General features: G+C 45.1%; 1 protein-coding gene across 2 annotated transcripts in view; it reads right to left on the reverse strand.

Moving 5' to 3' along the window:
- Nucleotides 1-13,798, reverse strand: part of atf6 (activating transcription factor 6) — a 121,037-nt gene that overhangs the window by 79,595 nt on the left and 27,644 nt on the right. For both annotated transcript variants that reach the window (XM_064936140.1, XM_064936142.1), the window contains exon 7: nucleotides 4,758-4,909. In XM_064936140.1, the coding sequence (XP_064792212.1) occupies nucleotides 4,758-4,909 (152 nt within the window). The remainder of the gene's footprint in view (nucleotides 1-4,757; nucleotides 4,910-13,798) is intronic.

The raw sequence follows: 13,798 nt of genomic DNA on the forward strand, positions 1-13,798 counted from the left end.
TGTCCAGAGGAAAACTACAAACAATGCACGCAGGGCAGAATTAGGCCAATATCCACAGCATTAGGCCAATATCCACAGCATTAGGCCAATATCCACAGCATTAGGCCAATATCCACTAATAATAAAAACTCAAAAAAGAGCCATTTAAACATCAAATGCTGCCCTAATGCTGCCCTGTGTGCACTTAAATACATTGACCCCCTCTCATATCATTACCAAGCCCTGCAATGCCAAGCACTGAGCAAAGAAAAAAAAGAGTCCCTTCATCCAGCTGGTCCTGGGGCTGATTTCACAAACCTGTTCTACTAACACACTGAAGCCTCAGTCCTCTCATCCAGCTGGTCCTGGGGCTGAGTTCACAAACCTGTTCTACTAACACACTGAAGCCTCAGTCCCCTCATCCAGCTGGTCCTGGGGCTGAGTTCACTAACCTGTTCTACTAACACACTGAAGCCTCAGGACCAGAGCATCCAATCAATCAGAATAAACCAAATTACAACACAGTCAAAACAAAACTACACTGCTTATTGGGAAACACAAGCACAAAGCACAATGCAGTGCTATCTGGCCCTAAATGGACAGTACTCCGTGGCTAACTCTTTGACCATGGTTACTGATCAAAACCTTTGAAAAACCTTGACAAAGTACAGGCTCACTGAGCACAGTTTTGCCATTGAGAAGGGTAGACACAGGAAAACCTGGCTCCCTGTAGAGGAAAGGCTGTGCAATCACTGCACCACAGCAGAACCTGAGACGAAGCTGCATTTCCTGACAAAATTTAAAAAAAATACAAAACAATTAGAGAGTGTCATTTCCCCATATTTGAAACCCTTATTTAAGGTTTCAAAGACCTCTCTGATGAGAATAGGCTACCCGTCCTGTTGGGGGAGGACAGAGAGCCACAGACACAAACACACAGACACAGAGAGACAGAGAGAGAGAGAGACAGAGCGAGAGACAGACAGAGAGAGAGAGAGAGAGAGAGAGACAGAGAGACAGAGAGACAGAGACAGCGAGAGAGCGAGAGACAGATAGAGAGACCAACAGAGAGAGACAGAGAGAGAGACAGAGAGAGAGACAGAGAGAGAGACAGAGAGAGAGACAGAGAGAGAGAGACAGAGAGAAACAGAGGATGTGTACTTCTGAAAGATGCTTGTGAAAACCACAAGGGCTGTTGCAAGTGGTGGTTACTGTAAGGAATTACTGGTACTCACACCCACAGGAATGACCTTTTACTACCTGCTGGCTATATGAAGGATCCTTCTAGAAACCAAGACCAATCTAAAAGCAATAAGCCCGAGTTCAAACAGCGCTCTATCGAACACTGAACAAAAAATAAGTAAGTCACTTTCTCTTTGGAAGAGGTTAAAGTGCCATCTGAAACAATAGTGTGAGTCTCTTCCTCTCGTTGTGTGCAGTGCTGCTGAAGCACACCTCTGTTTGATGCAGCACGCCAGAGAAGTCCTTCCACTGTCGGGAGAAATGCTAATGCATGTTAATATATGTTAATTGCATGCAAATGAAAGGTTGCTTCTCTATCACACCCACAACGGAAGCACAACCATGGCCTCGGATTAGCAGATCGGAGGACTTCTGTAAGAGGTCGCTGTTATGCCTGAATTCGACCCCAAAAACCCAACGAGGTTGAGAGCGGTTGTATGAAACCATTCGCTATGTCAAGAAAAGCTTTTAAACGTGCCAGCCCACTTTTAATTTCTATTCAAGTTTGACTAGCCATAAATTCGGGCGTCTGAAGTGTGCGTAAGCCGGCATTTTCAAATGAGTTTACAACACAGTAACAAAAAGACCAAAAGAAACAAAAACTATCCCTTAGCTTTTAATAGAGAACAACGAAAGCTGCCACCCTAAAACAAAACCAGCCCAAAAGACAGAGGACTTTTACTGAGAAACCACTGGCTAGTATAAACCCCCAAAAAATACGCTATAACTGACTATTCTTGTCTTGTTTGTGCCTGGTTTGCTTCTCTTGGACGGCCTCTGCTGAAGTGCAATAATACCATGTCTGAGCTGAAACCAGTGTAGTTTGGTGTGTAGGACTTCTCAGTACTGGTAATTAGTGTGTAGACAGCACAGGAGGTCATATCACCAGTGTGTATTGTGTGTATGTGTTGCAGCTGTCCTTACAGCACATAAAAGCACCCGAAGGACACCACCCCTTTTGACCTATCACATGATATTTCCTCCAACTGACTGTAGCCAGCTGTTCCATTACTACAACACATTCTGACTGTAGCCAGCTGTCCCATTACTACAACACATTCTGACTGTAGCCAGCTGTTCCATTACTACAACACATTCTGACTGTAGCCAGCTGTTCCATTACTACAACACATTCTGACTGTAGCCAGCTGTTCCATTACTGCAACACATTCTGACTCTAGCCAGCTGTTCCATTACTGCAACAAATTCTGACTGTAGCCAGCTGTTCCATTACTACAACACATTCTGACTGTAGCCAGCTGTCCCATTACTACAACACATTCTGACTGTAGCCAGCTGTTCCATTACTACAACACATTCTGACTGTAGCCAGCTGTTCCATTACTACAACACATTCTGACTGTAGCCAGCTGTTCCACTACTATAACACTGACTGTCATTTTGCAATTGTCACTGAAGATATATACTGAAGATCAAGAGGCGGGAAACGGAACAAACAACTTCTGAGACTGAAGAAACATCTTTGGGACGATGAAGTGAATCATCAACAATGGCATACTGTAGACTGGGTGCATTTCCTGTACGCTGTACAGCTAATGTGGATACACATTACACACAGACACAGAGCACTCACGTCAGTAGCCATGAAGTGCTTTGAAAAGCTGGTCATGGCTCACATCAACACCATTATCCCAGAAACCCTAGACCACTCCAATTTGCATACCGCCCCAACAGATCCACAGATGATGCAGTCTCTATTGCACTCCACACTGCCCTTTCCCACCTGGACAAAAGGAACACCTCTATGAGAATGCTATTCATTGACTACAGCTCAGCATTCAACACCATAGTGCCCTCAAAGCTCATCACTAAGCTAAGGACCTTGCAACTAAAAACCTCCCTCTGCAACTGGATCCTGGACTTCCTGATGGGCCGCCCCCAGGTGGTGAGGGTAGGTAACAACACATTCGCCATGCTGATCCTCAACACAGGGGCCCCTCGGGGGTGCGTGCTCAGTCCCCTCCTGTACTCCCTGTTCACTCATGACTGCACGGCCAGGCACGACTCAAACACCATCATTAAGGTTGGCCGATGACAACAGTGGTAGGCCTGATCACCGACAACGACGAGACTACCTAAAGGGAGGAGGTCAGAGACCTGGCCGTGTGGTGCCAGGACAACAACCTCTCTCTCAACGTGATCAAGAGAAAGGAGATGATTGTGGACTACAGGAAAAGGAAGACCGAGTACGCCCCCATTCTCATCGACGGGGCTGTAGTGGAGCAGGTTGAGAGCTTCAAGTTCATTGTTGTCCACTTCACCAACAAACTAACATGGTCCAAGCACAACAAAACCTATTCCCCCCCCCCCCCCCAGGAGACTGAAAAGATTTGGCATGGATCCTCAGATCCTCAAAAGGTTCTACAGCTGCACCATCGAGAGCATCCTGACTGATTGCATCACTGCCTGGTATGGCAACTACTCGGCCTCCGACCACAAGGCACTACAGAGGGTAGTGTGTACGGCCCAGAACATTACTGGGGCCAAGCTTCCTGCCATCCAAGGACCTCGATACCAGGCGGTGTCACAGGAAGTCCCTAAAAGACTCCAACCACATAGTCACTGTAATAACTCTACCTACATGTACATATTACCTCAATTACCTCGACTAACCGGTGCCCCGCACATTGACTCTGTACCGGTACCCCCTGTATATAGTCTCGCTATTGTTATTTTACTGCTGCTCTTTAACTACTTGTTACATTTATTTCTTATTCTTCTTTGTATTTTTTTTAAACTGCACTGTTGGTTAGGGGCTCGTAAGTAAGCATTTCACTGTAAGGTCTATTACACCTGTTGTACTCAGCATTTCACTGTAAGGTCTACTACACCTGTTGTATTCAGCATTTCACTGTAAGGTCTACTACACCTGTTGTATTCAGCATTTCACTGTAAGGTCTACTACACCTGTTGTATTCAGCATTTCACTGTAAGGTCTACTACAACTGTTGTATTCAGCATTTCACTGTAAGGTCTACTACACCTGTTGTATTCAGCATTTCACTGTGAGGTCTACCACACCTGTTGTATTCAGCATTTCACTGTGAGGTCTACTACACCTGTTGTATTCAGCATTTCACTGTGAGGTCTACTACACCTGTTGTATTCAGCATTTCACTGTGAGGTCTACTACACCTGTTGTATTCAGCACATGCGACTAATAAAATTTGATTTGACATTAAATTAAGCTCAGCTGTATGTCAATCCTGGATGCTGCGAATCTAGTTTCTGTCAGTCTAGAAAAAAAGACTGACAGCATCATCAATAATAATGGTGGCTAGATGTTTTTCTAGCTGCCATTTTGTGTTTTCGTATTTCACCCAGGAATTAAAATCAATGAAGTGAAGAGGAACCAGCACCACAGAGGGAGATACAGTCTTCCACTGTTGTGGAAAGGAGAATGAAATCAGAGGCATACAAGCATGATCAAACCCAGACATGTAGGACACTCTCTCTCTCTCTCTCTCTCTCTCTCTCTCACACACAGCAGACAAGGCAGACACACACACACTTACATCTTCGTCAGAGCCAGGGCTATGGAGTGTGACTGCAATGGGGGCGGGCCTCTCTTGGGTCAGTGTTGGCATGGTAACCAGGTGCCCGGTGACTGCCTGTGGAGTGTGGATCTGCAGTACCTGGGCCGGCTGGCACAGCACCAACGGACCACCTGTTAGGAGGGGACAAACACTTAGATTATTTACCTTTACTGAGCTGTTATTAAATAATAAGCTGTGTGTTTCGGCATTCCTCGCCAGTCACTAACTACAAAAACAACAGAGCACTTGGTCACCCGTGACAGCTGGGAGCCCCTCCTCCCCAGTGTTACTGTCTGGTCCGTCTTAAAAAGCGGTCCCCCTTCCCCAGTGCTACTGTCTGGTCCGTCTTAAAAAGTCTGTCTGTACAGAGTGCATCCAGAGTTCCTTCTACCCTCTGATCTCTCAGCGACCCTGCATTAACCCCTGAGCTTTAATAGAACTCCCTTCTCCCCACCTGTAGGAGAACTGAACACTGGGTAACCGGACATTTAGCGTGGCGGTCTCACGGTAATATATACTAATGTAATACAATACTATGTTTATAAAACACCATATCCATGGTTTAAAGCTGAGTTAAGGAAATAAATAGGCCATGGTGGCGAAGTAATTACAATATAGCCATTAAACACTGGAATGGTAGATGTGCAGAAGATGAATGTGCAAGTAGAGATACTGGGGTGCAAAGGAGCAAGATAAATAAATAAATACTGTATGGGAATGAGGTAGATAGATGGATGGGCTATGTACAGATGGGCTATGTACAGGTGGAGTGTGGGCTATGTACAGGTGCAATCTGTGAGCTGCTCTGAAAGCTGGTGCTTAAAGCTAGTGAGGGAGATATGAGTCTCCAGCTTCAGAGATTTTCGCAGTTTGTTCCAGTCATTGGCAGCAGAGAACTGGAAGGAAAAATGACCAAAGGAGGAATTGGCTTTGGGGGTGACCAGTGAGATATACCTGCTAGAGCGCGTGCTACGAGTGGGTGCTGCTATGGTGACCAGTGAGCTGAGATAAGGCGGGGCTTTACCTAGCAGAGACTTGTAGATAACCCACTGGCTACAGGTTTGGCGACGAGTATGAAGCGAGGGCCAACCAACGAGAGCATACAGCTCGCAATGGTGGGTAGTGTATGGGGCTTTGGTGACAAAACGGATGGCACTGTGATAGACTGCATCCAGTTTGGTGAGTAGAGTGTTGGAGGCTATTTTATAGATCACCGAAGTCGAGGATTGGTAGGATGGTCAGTTTTACGAGGGTATGTTTGGCAGCATGCTTTGTTGCGATATAGGAAGCCAATTCTAGATTTAATTTTGGATTGGAGATGCTTAATGTGAGTCTGGAAAGTGAGTTTACAGTCTAGGAGAATTTACAGTCTAACCAGACACCTAGGTATTTGTAGTTGTCCACGTATTCTAAGTCAGAGCCGTCCAGAGTAGTGATGCTGGACGGGCGAGCATTTGTGGGCAGTGATCGGTTGAATGGCATGCATTTAGTTTTACTTGCGTTTAAGAGCAGTATGAGGTCACAGAAGGAGAGTTGTATGGTATTGAAGCTCACCAGAAGGTTAGTTAACACAGTGTCCAAAGAGGTGCCAGAAGTATACAGAATGGTGTCATCTGCGTAGAGGTGTACCAGAGAATCTCCAGCAGCAAGAGCAACATCATTGATGTATACAGAGAAGAAAGTCGGCCCGAGGATTGAACCCTGTGGCACCCCCATGGAGACTGCCAGAGGTCCGGACAACAGGCCCTCCGATTTGACACACTGAACTCTATCAGAGAAGTAGTTGGTAAACCAGGTGAAGCAATCATTTGAGAAACCAAGGCTGTTGAGTCTGCCAATAAGAATGCAGTGATTGACAGAGTCGAAAGCCTTGGCCAGGTCGATGAATACGGCTGCACAGTAATGTCTCTTATCGATGGCGGTTATGATGTCGTTTAGGACCTTGAGCATGGCTGAGGTGCACGCATGACCAGCTCTGAAACCAGATTGCATAGCGGAGAAGGTACGGTGGGATTCGAAATGGTCGGTAATCTGTTTTTTTACCTTGGCTTTCGAAGACCTTACAAAGACACGGTCGGATAGATATAGGTCTGTAGCAGTTTGGGTCTAGAGGGGGATGACCACGGCAGCTTTCCAATCTTTGGGGCGATACGAAAGAGAGGTTGAACAGGCCAGTAATAGGGATTGCAACAATTTCGGCAGATCATTTTAGAAAGAGAGGGTCCAGATTGTCTAGCCCGGCTGATTTGTAGGGTTCCAGATTTTGCAGCTCTTTCAGAACACCAGATATCTAGATCTAGAAGGAGAAATGGTGGGGGCTTTGGCAGGTTGCTGTGGAGGGTGCTGGGCAGTTGACCGGGGTAGGGGTAGCCAGGTGGAAAGCATGGCCAGCCGTAGAGAAATGCTTATTGAAATTCTCAATTATAGTGGATTTATCGGAGGTGACAGTGTTTCCTAGCCTCAGAGCAGTGGGCAGCTGGGAGGAGGTGCTCTTATTCTCCATGGACTTTACAGTGTCCCAGAACTTTGAGTTAGTACTACAGGATGCAAATTTCTGTTTGAAAAAGCTAGCCTTGGCTGTCCTAACTGCCTGTGTATATTTGTTCCTAACTTCCCTGAAAAGTTGCATATCACGGGGGGTGTTCGATGCTAATGCAGAACGGTACAGGATGTTTTTGTGCTGGTCAAGGGCAAACAGGTCTGGAGTGAACCAAGGACTATATCAATTCAATTCAAGGGGCTTTATTGGCATGGGAAACATGTGTTAACATTGCCAAAGCAAGTAAGGTATATAATATATAAAGTGAAATAAACAATAAAAATGAACAGTAGACATCACACATACAGAAGTTTCAAAACAATAAAGACATTTCAAATGTCATATTATATATATATACAGTGTTTTTACAATGTGCAAATGGTAAAGGACACAAGATAAAATAAATAAGCATAGATATGTGTTGTATTTACAATGGTGCGTGTTCTTCACTGGTTGCCCTTTTCTCGTGGCAACAGGTCACAAATCTTGCTGCTCTGATGGCACACTGTGGAATTTCACCCAGTAGATATGGGAGTTTTTCAAAATTGGATTTGTTTTCGAATTCTTTGTGGATCTGTGTAATCTGAGGGAAATATGTCTCTCTAATATGGTCATACATTGGGCAGGAGGTTAGGAAGTGCAGCTCAGTTTCCACCTCATTTTGTGGGCAGTGAGCAAATAGCCTGTCTTCTTATATCTATTCCTAGTTCAGTTTTTTTTGAGTGGGGCATGCTTATTTAAGATGGTGAGGAAAGCACTTTTAAAGAATAGCCAGGCATCATCTACTGACGGGATGAGGTCAATATCATTCCAGGATACCCCGGCCAGGTCAATTAGAAAGGCCTGCTCGTAGAAGTGTTTTAGGGAGCGTTTGACAGTGATGAGGGGTGGTTGTTTGGTCGCAGACCGATTACGGATGCAGGCAATGATCACTGAGATCTTGATTGAAAACAGCAGAGGTGTATTTGGAGGGCGAGTTAGTTAGGATGACATCTATGAAGGTGCCCGTGTTTACGGATTTGGAGTTGAACCTGGTAGGTTCATTGATAATTTGTGTGAGATTGAGGGCATCAAGATTGTAGGATAGCAGGGGTGTTAAGCATGTCCCAGTTTAGGTCACATTGTAGCACAAGCTCAGAAGATAGATGGGGGGCAATCAATTCACATATGGTATTGAGGGCACAGCTGGGGGCAGAGGGAGATCTATAGCAAGCGGCAACAGTGAGAGACTAGTTTCTGGAAAGGTGAATTTTTAGAAGTAGAAGCTTGAATTGTTTGGATACAGACTTGCATAGTAATACAGAGCTCTGCAGGCAATCTTTGCAGTAGAATGCAACACCGGCCCCTTTGGCAGTTCTATCTTGGCGGAAAATGTTATAGTTAGCGATGGAGATTTCAGGGTTTTTGGTGGTTTTCCGAAGCCAGGATTCAGACACGGCTAAGACATCCGGGTTGGCAGAGTGTGCTAAAGCAGTGAGTAAAACAGAGAGTAGGCTTCTAATGTTAAGATGCATGAAACCAAGGCTTTTACGGTTACAGAAGTCAACAAATGAGAGCACCTGGGGAGTGGGAGTGGAGCTAGGCACTTCAGGACCTGGATTAACCTCTACATCACCAGAGGAACAGAGGAGAAGTAGGATAAGGGTACGGCTAAATGCTATACGAACTGGCACGTTTGGAACAGAGAGTAAAAGGAGCAGGTTTCTGGGCACGATAGCATAGATTCAAGGCATAGTGTACAGACAATGGTAAGGTAGGATGTGAGTACATTGGAGGTAAACCTAGGCATTGAGTAATGATGAGAGAGATGTAGTCTCTAAAGACGTTTAAACCAGGTGGTGTCATCGCATATGTAGGAGGTGGAACAACATGGTTGGTTAATGCATATTGAGCAGGGCTAGAGGCTCTACAGTGAAATAAGACAGTAATCACTAACCAGGACAGTAATGGACGAGGCATATTGATATTAGAGAGAGGCATGCGTAGCCAAGTGAACATATGGGTCCAGTGAGTGGTTGGGCTGACTGGGAACACGGCGATTCAGACAGTTAGCAGGCCGATGCTAACAGTTAGTAGGCCGGGGCTAAACGAGCTAGCAGTTAGCAGACCGGGGCAGGCAAGCAAGCAGTTAGCAGAATGGGGCTAGCAAGTTAGCCTATGGGGGACGTCGCGATGGGGGTAAGTCCGTTTTTGCATCTTCGTGTGGTGACGTCGATAGACCAGTCGTGGAGTTAGTAGGGTTCCAAGTAGCTCTAGGTAGCTAGTAGGCCTAGCAGGTTAGCAGAATGGGCCTTCAGCGGACATCGCGCCTGAGGGGCCTGTTGGAATCCTCGGGCAGATTATCTCGGTATTACAGTCGTAGAGGATCGGCGGGGTTCCGTGCCCCGTACCGGCAGTAGAATGGGTCCGGATATTGTAGCCCGGGAGTGTGCTTTGGTGGTAGCACAGGAGCCCTGGCCGGGCTAGCTTCAGGCTAATTGGTGCTTGCTCCGGGATGGAATTGCTAGCCAGGAGTAGTCACCCGGGATTGCGGTTAGCGAGTTGCAAAGATCCAGATGAAAATGTTCAGAGTTTGGGTAGGAATCTGGGGATATGGAGAGAAATAGGTCCGTTATGCTCTGGTTTGAGTCCCGTTGTTCGAACTGGCGAGAGCTTTCCGAGCTAAAGGTTAGCTGATGACCGCTAGCAATGGTTTGCTAACTGATAGCTGGTAGCTAGTTAGCTGGCTAGCTTCAGTTGAGGGACTCCAGATCCAAAGTAAAATAGAAATACTTTAGAAAAAAACAAATCCTCGCCACATTGGGTGAGGCGGGTTGCAGGAGAGTAGAAGTTGATGTTTAGCAAAATATTTTTAAAGGATATGCAAAGAAAAATATGTAAAAAGATATATACAAGGGACACGACAGGACAAAAGACAAAGACGTCTGACTGCTACACCATCTTGGTATTAAATCTGTGCTGCAGCATTCTGTATGTTTTGCAGTTGACCAATGGCTTTCTTGGGTAGACCAGACAGGAGAGCATTACAGTAGTCAAGCTTGCTTGTAATAGAAGCATGGATGAGTCTCTATCAGCCTGAGAGAGAAATGGCTGCACCTTTGCTATGTTCCTCAGGTGGGAAAAGCTATTTTGGTCACATTCCTAATGTGTGATTCGAAATTTAGTTCAGAATCTAAAATGACAAAGGTTTTTTTTTTTATCCTGGTGTTCCATCTTTATTGCCCATGAGTTAAAATGTTCGTCCAGATTCTCTCTCTGTACTTTGGCTCAAACAATAAGTAACTCTGTATTTTCTTGATTTAGTTAGAGAGGAAGTTGTGAGCCATATACACTATCTTTCAAAAGTTTGGAGTCACTTAGAAATGTCCTTGTTTTTGAAAGAAAACCTAGGTGTCATTTTAGATTCTGAAATAAATAGAAGGCTTAAGTTGTGAGATCACTTTGCTGAGCATGTCTGTGTCAACCAGGGAAAATAACCCCATAGTACCTTTGCGTTGTAGGCACATATCAAACTTATCAGATCTTTCTTGACTGATACCCAGCCTAATGTTGGTTCTCTCTAAAATATGCTGCAAACGCATCACATTTAGATGTGGAGGAAAGTTCATATCCTACACAAGCAAACCTATTGTATTTCTCTCAAATGATTAGTGATCAGATTAGAGCCCGTCTGGCATTTAAAAAGTATTCAGACCCCTTGACCTTTTCCACACTTTGTTAGGTTACAGCCTTATTCTAAAATGTATTTAATTGCCCCCCCCCCCCCCCTCATCAACCTACACACAACACCCAATAATGACAACGCAAAAATAAAAATACTAAAATATCAAGTATTCAGACCCTTTACTCTGGAATTTCTTGAAGCACCTTTGACAGCGATTACAGCCTCAAGTCTTCTTGGGTATGACGCTACAAGCTTGGCACACCTGTATTTGGGGAGTTTCTCCAATTCTTCTCTGCAGAGCTGCACAGCTATTTTCATGTCACTTCAGAGATGTTCGATCGGGTTCAAGTCTGGGCCACTCAAGGACATTCAGAGACTTGTCCCGAAGCCACTCCGGCATTGTCTTGGCTGTGTGCTTAGGGTTGTTGTCCTATTTGAAGATCAACCTTCTCCCAAGTCTGAGGTCCTGAGCGCTCTGGAGCAGGTTTTCATCAAGGATCTCTCTGTACTTTGCTCTGTTAATCTTTCCTTCGATCCTGACTAGTCTCCCATTCCCTGCCACTGCAAAACATCACCACAGCATGATGCTGCCATCACCATATTTCCTCCAGACATGACGGTTGGCATTCAGGCCAAAGAGTTTAATCTGGGTTTCATCAGACCAGAGAATCTTGTTTCTCATGGTCAGAGTCCTTTAGGTGCCTTTTGGAAAACTCCAAGCGGGCTGTCATGTGCCTTTTAACTGAGGAGTGGTTTTGTCTTTCTGGAAGGTTCTCCCATCTCCACAGAGGAACTCTGGAGCTCTGTCAGAGTGACCATCAGGTTCTTGGTCACCTCCCTGACCAAGGCCCTTCTCCCGCGATTTCTCTGTTTGGCCTGGTGGTCGGCTCTAGGAAGAGTCTTGGTGGATCCAAACTTCTTCCATTTAAGAATGATTGAGGCCACTGTTCTTGGGGACCTTCAACGCTGCAGAAAGTTTTTGCTACCCTTCCCCAGATCTGTTCTTCTACACAATCCTGTCTCGGAGCTCTAAAGACAATTCCTTCAACCTCAGGGCTTGGTTTTTGCTCTGACATGCACAGTCAACTGTGGGACCTTATATAGACAGGTGTGTGTCTTTCCAAATCATGTCCAATCAATTGAATTTACCACAGGTGGACTCCAATCAAGTTGTAGAAACCTTTCAAGGATGATCAATGGAAACAAGATGCATCTCAGTTCAATTTCGAGTCTCATAGCAAAGGGTCTGAATACTTATAAATACGGTATTTCTGTTTTTATTTTTAATACATTTGCAAACATTTCTAAAAAAAACTTTTTGCTTTGTCATTATGGGGTACTGTGATGTCATTATGGGGTATTGTGATGTCATTATGGGGTATTGTGTCATTATGATGTCATTAAAGGGTATTGTGCTTAGATTGATGACAACATTTTATTTAATCCATTTTAGAATAATACTGTAATGTAACAAAATGTGGAAAAAGGGGAAGGGGGTGAATATATTTATTCTGAATACACTGTATATGCCAAGTTTCTCTCTCGGAATAACATAATGGACCTGCACCTTTGACTTTCTCCACTTTTCTAATTGATTTGTTTCCTCATTCATCCAAGGAGCTTCTCCATTTGGATGGGTCTTTTTTCAACCTTACTGGAGCTATGGCATCAATGGTTGTCCATTATTTGCTAAAGTTATCAACTAAATCATTACAAGAGGACGGCAGTATAGTTGGTAGAGTATTGTTCATACACTCAATAAAATCTGTAGCAACTTCAGAGGTCAGCTAGTGTTTCTTAATAATGCGTTCAGTATTCCTCTTTGCTCCGGGCAACAAGGTAGTAAAAAAGACCAAGAGTGATCAGATAAAGCAACATCAACAATAGAGGATATGTCAGTAGAAAGCCCCTTGGTAATAACCAGGTCCAGAGTATGGCTGCGGTTATGGGTGGGCCCAGTAGAAAGCCCCTTGGTAATAACCAGGTCCAGAGTATGGCTGCGGTTATGGGTGGGCCCAGTAGAAAGCCCCTTGGTAATAACCAGGTCCAGAGTATGGCTGCGGTTATGGGTGGGCCCAGTAGAAAGCCCCTTGGTAATAACCAGGTCCAGAGTATGGCTGCGGTTATGGGTGGGCCCAGTAGAAAGCCCCTTGGTAATAACCAGGTCCAGAGTATGGCTGCGGTTATGGGTGGGCCCAGTAGAAAGCCCCTTGGTAATAACCAGGTCCAGAGTATGGCTGTGGTTATGGGTGGGCCCAGTATAAAGCCCCTTGGTAATAACCAGGTCCAGAGTATGGCTGTGGTTATGGGTGGACCCAGTAGAAAGCCCCTTGGTAATAACCAGGTCCAGAGTATGGCTGTGGTTATGGGTGGGCCCAGTAGAAAGCCCCTTGGTAATAACCAGGTCCAGAGTATGGCTGTGGTTATGGGTGGGCCCAGTAGAAAGCCCCTTGGTAATAACCAGGTCCAGAGTATGGCTGTGGTTATGGGTGGGCCCAGTAGAAAGCCCCTTGGTAATAACCAGGTGCAGAGTATGGCCACGGTTATGGGTGGGCCCAGTAGAAAACCCCTTGTTAATAACAAGGTCCAGAGTATGGCCACAGTTATGGGTGGGCCCAGTAGAAAGCCCCTTGGTAATAACCAGGTCCAGAGTATGGCTGTGGTTATGGGTTGGCCCAGTAACATGTTGGAGAAAGTCTATGAAGCTCAAAACATTCATCAATTCAATGGTCTAAATAGTAAAAAATAAAAGATAAAACCCTGGGATGAGTAGATGTGTCCAAAATGTTGACTGGTTCTGTATGTGAGTGACTATGA

The sequence above is a fragment of the Oncorhynchus masou genome, chromosome 24 (assembly GCF_036934945.1).
Source record: "Oncorhynchus masou masou isolate Uvic2021 chromosome 24, UVic_Omas_1.1, whole genome shotgun sequence".
NCBI lineage: Eukaryota > Metazoa > Chordata > Actinopteri > Salmoniformes > Salmonidae > Oncorhynchus > Oncorhynchus masou.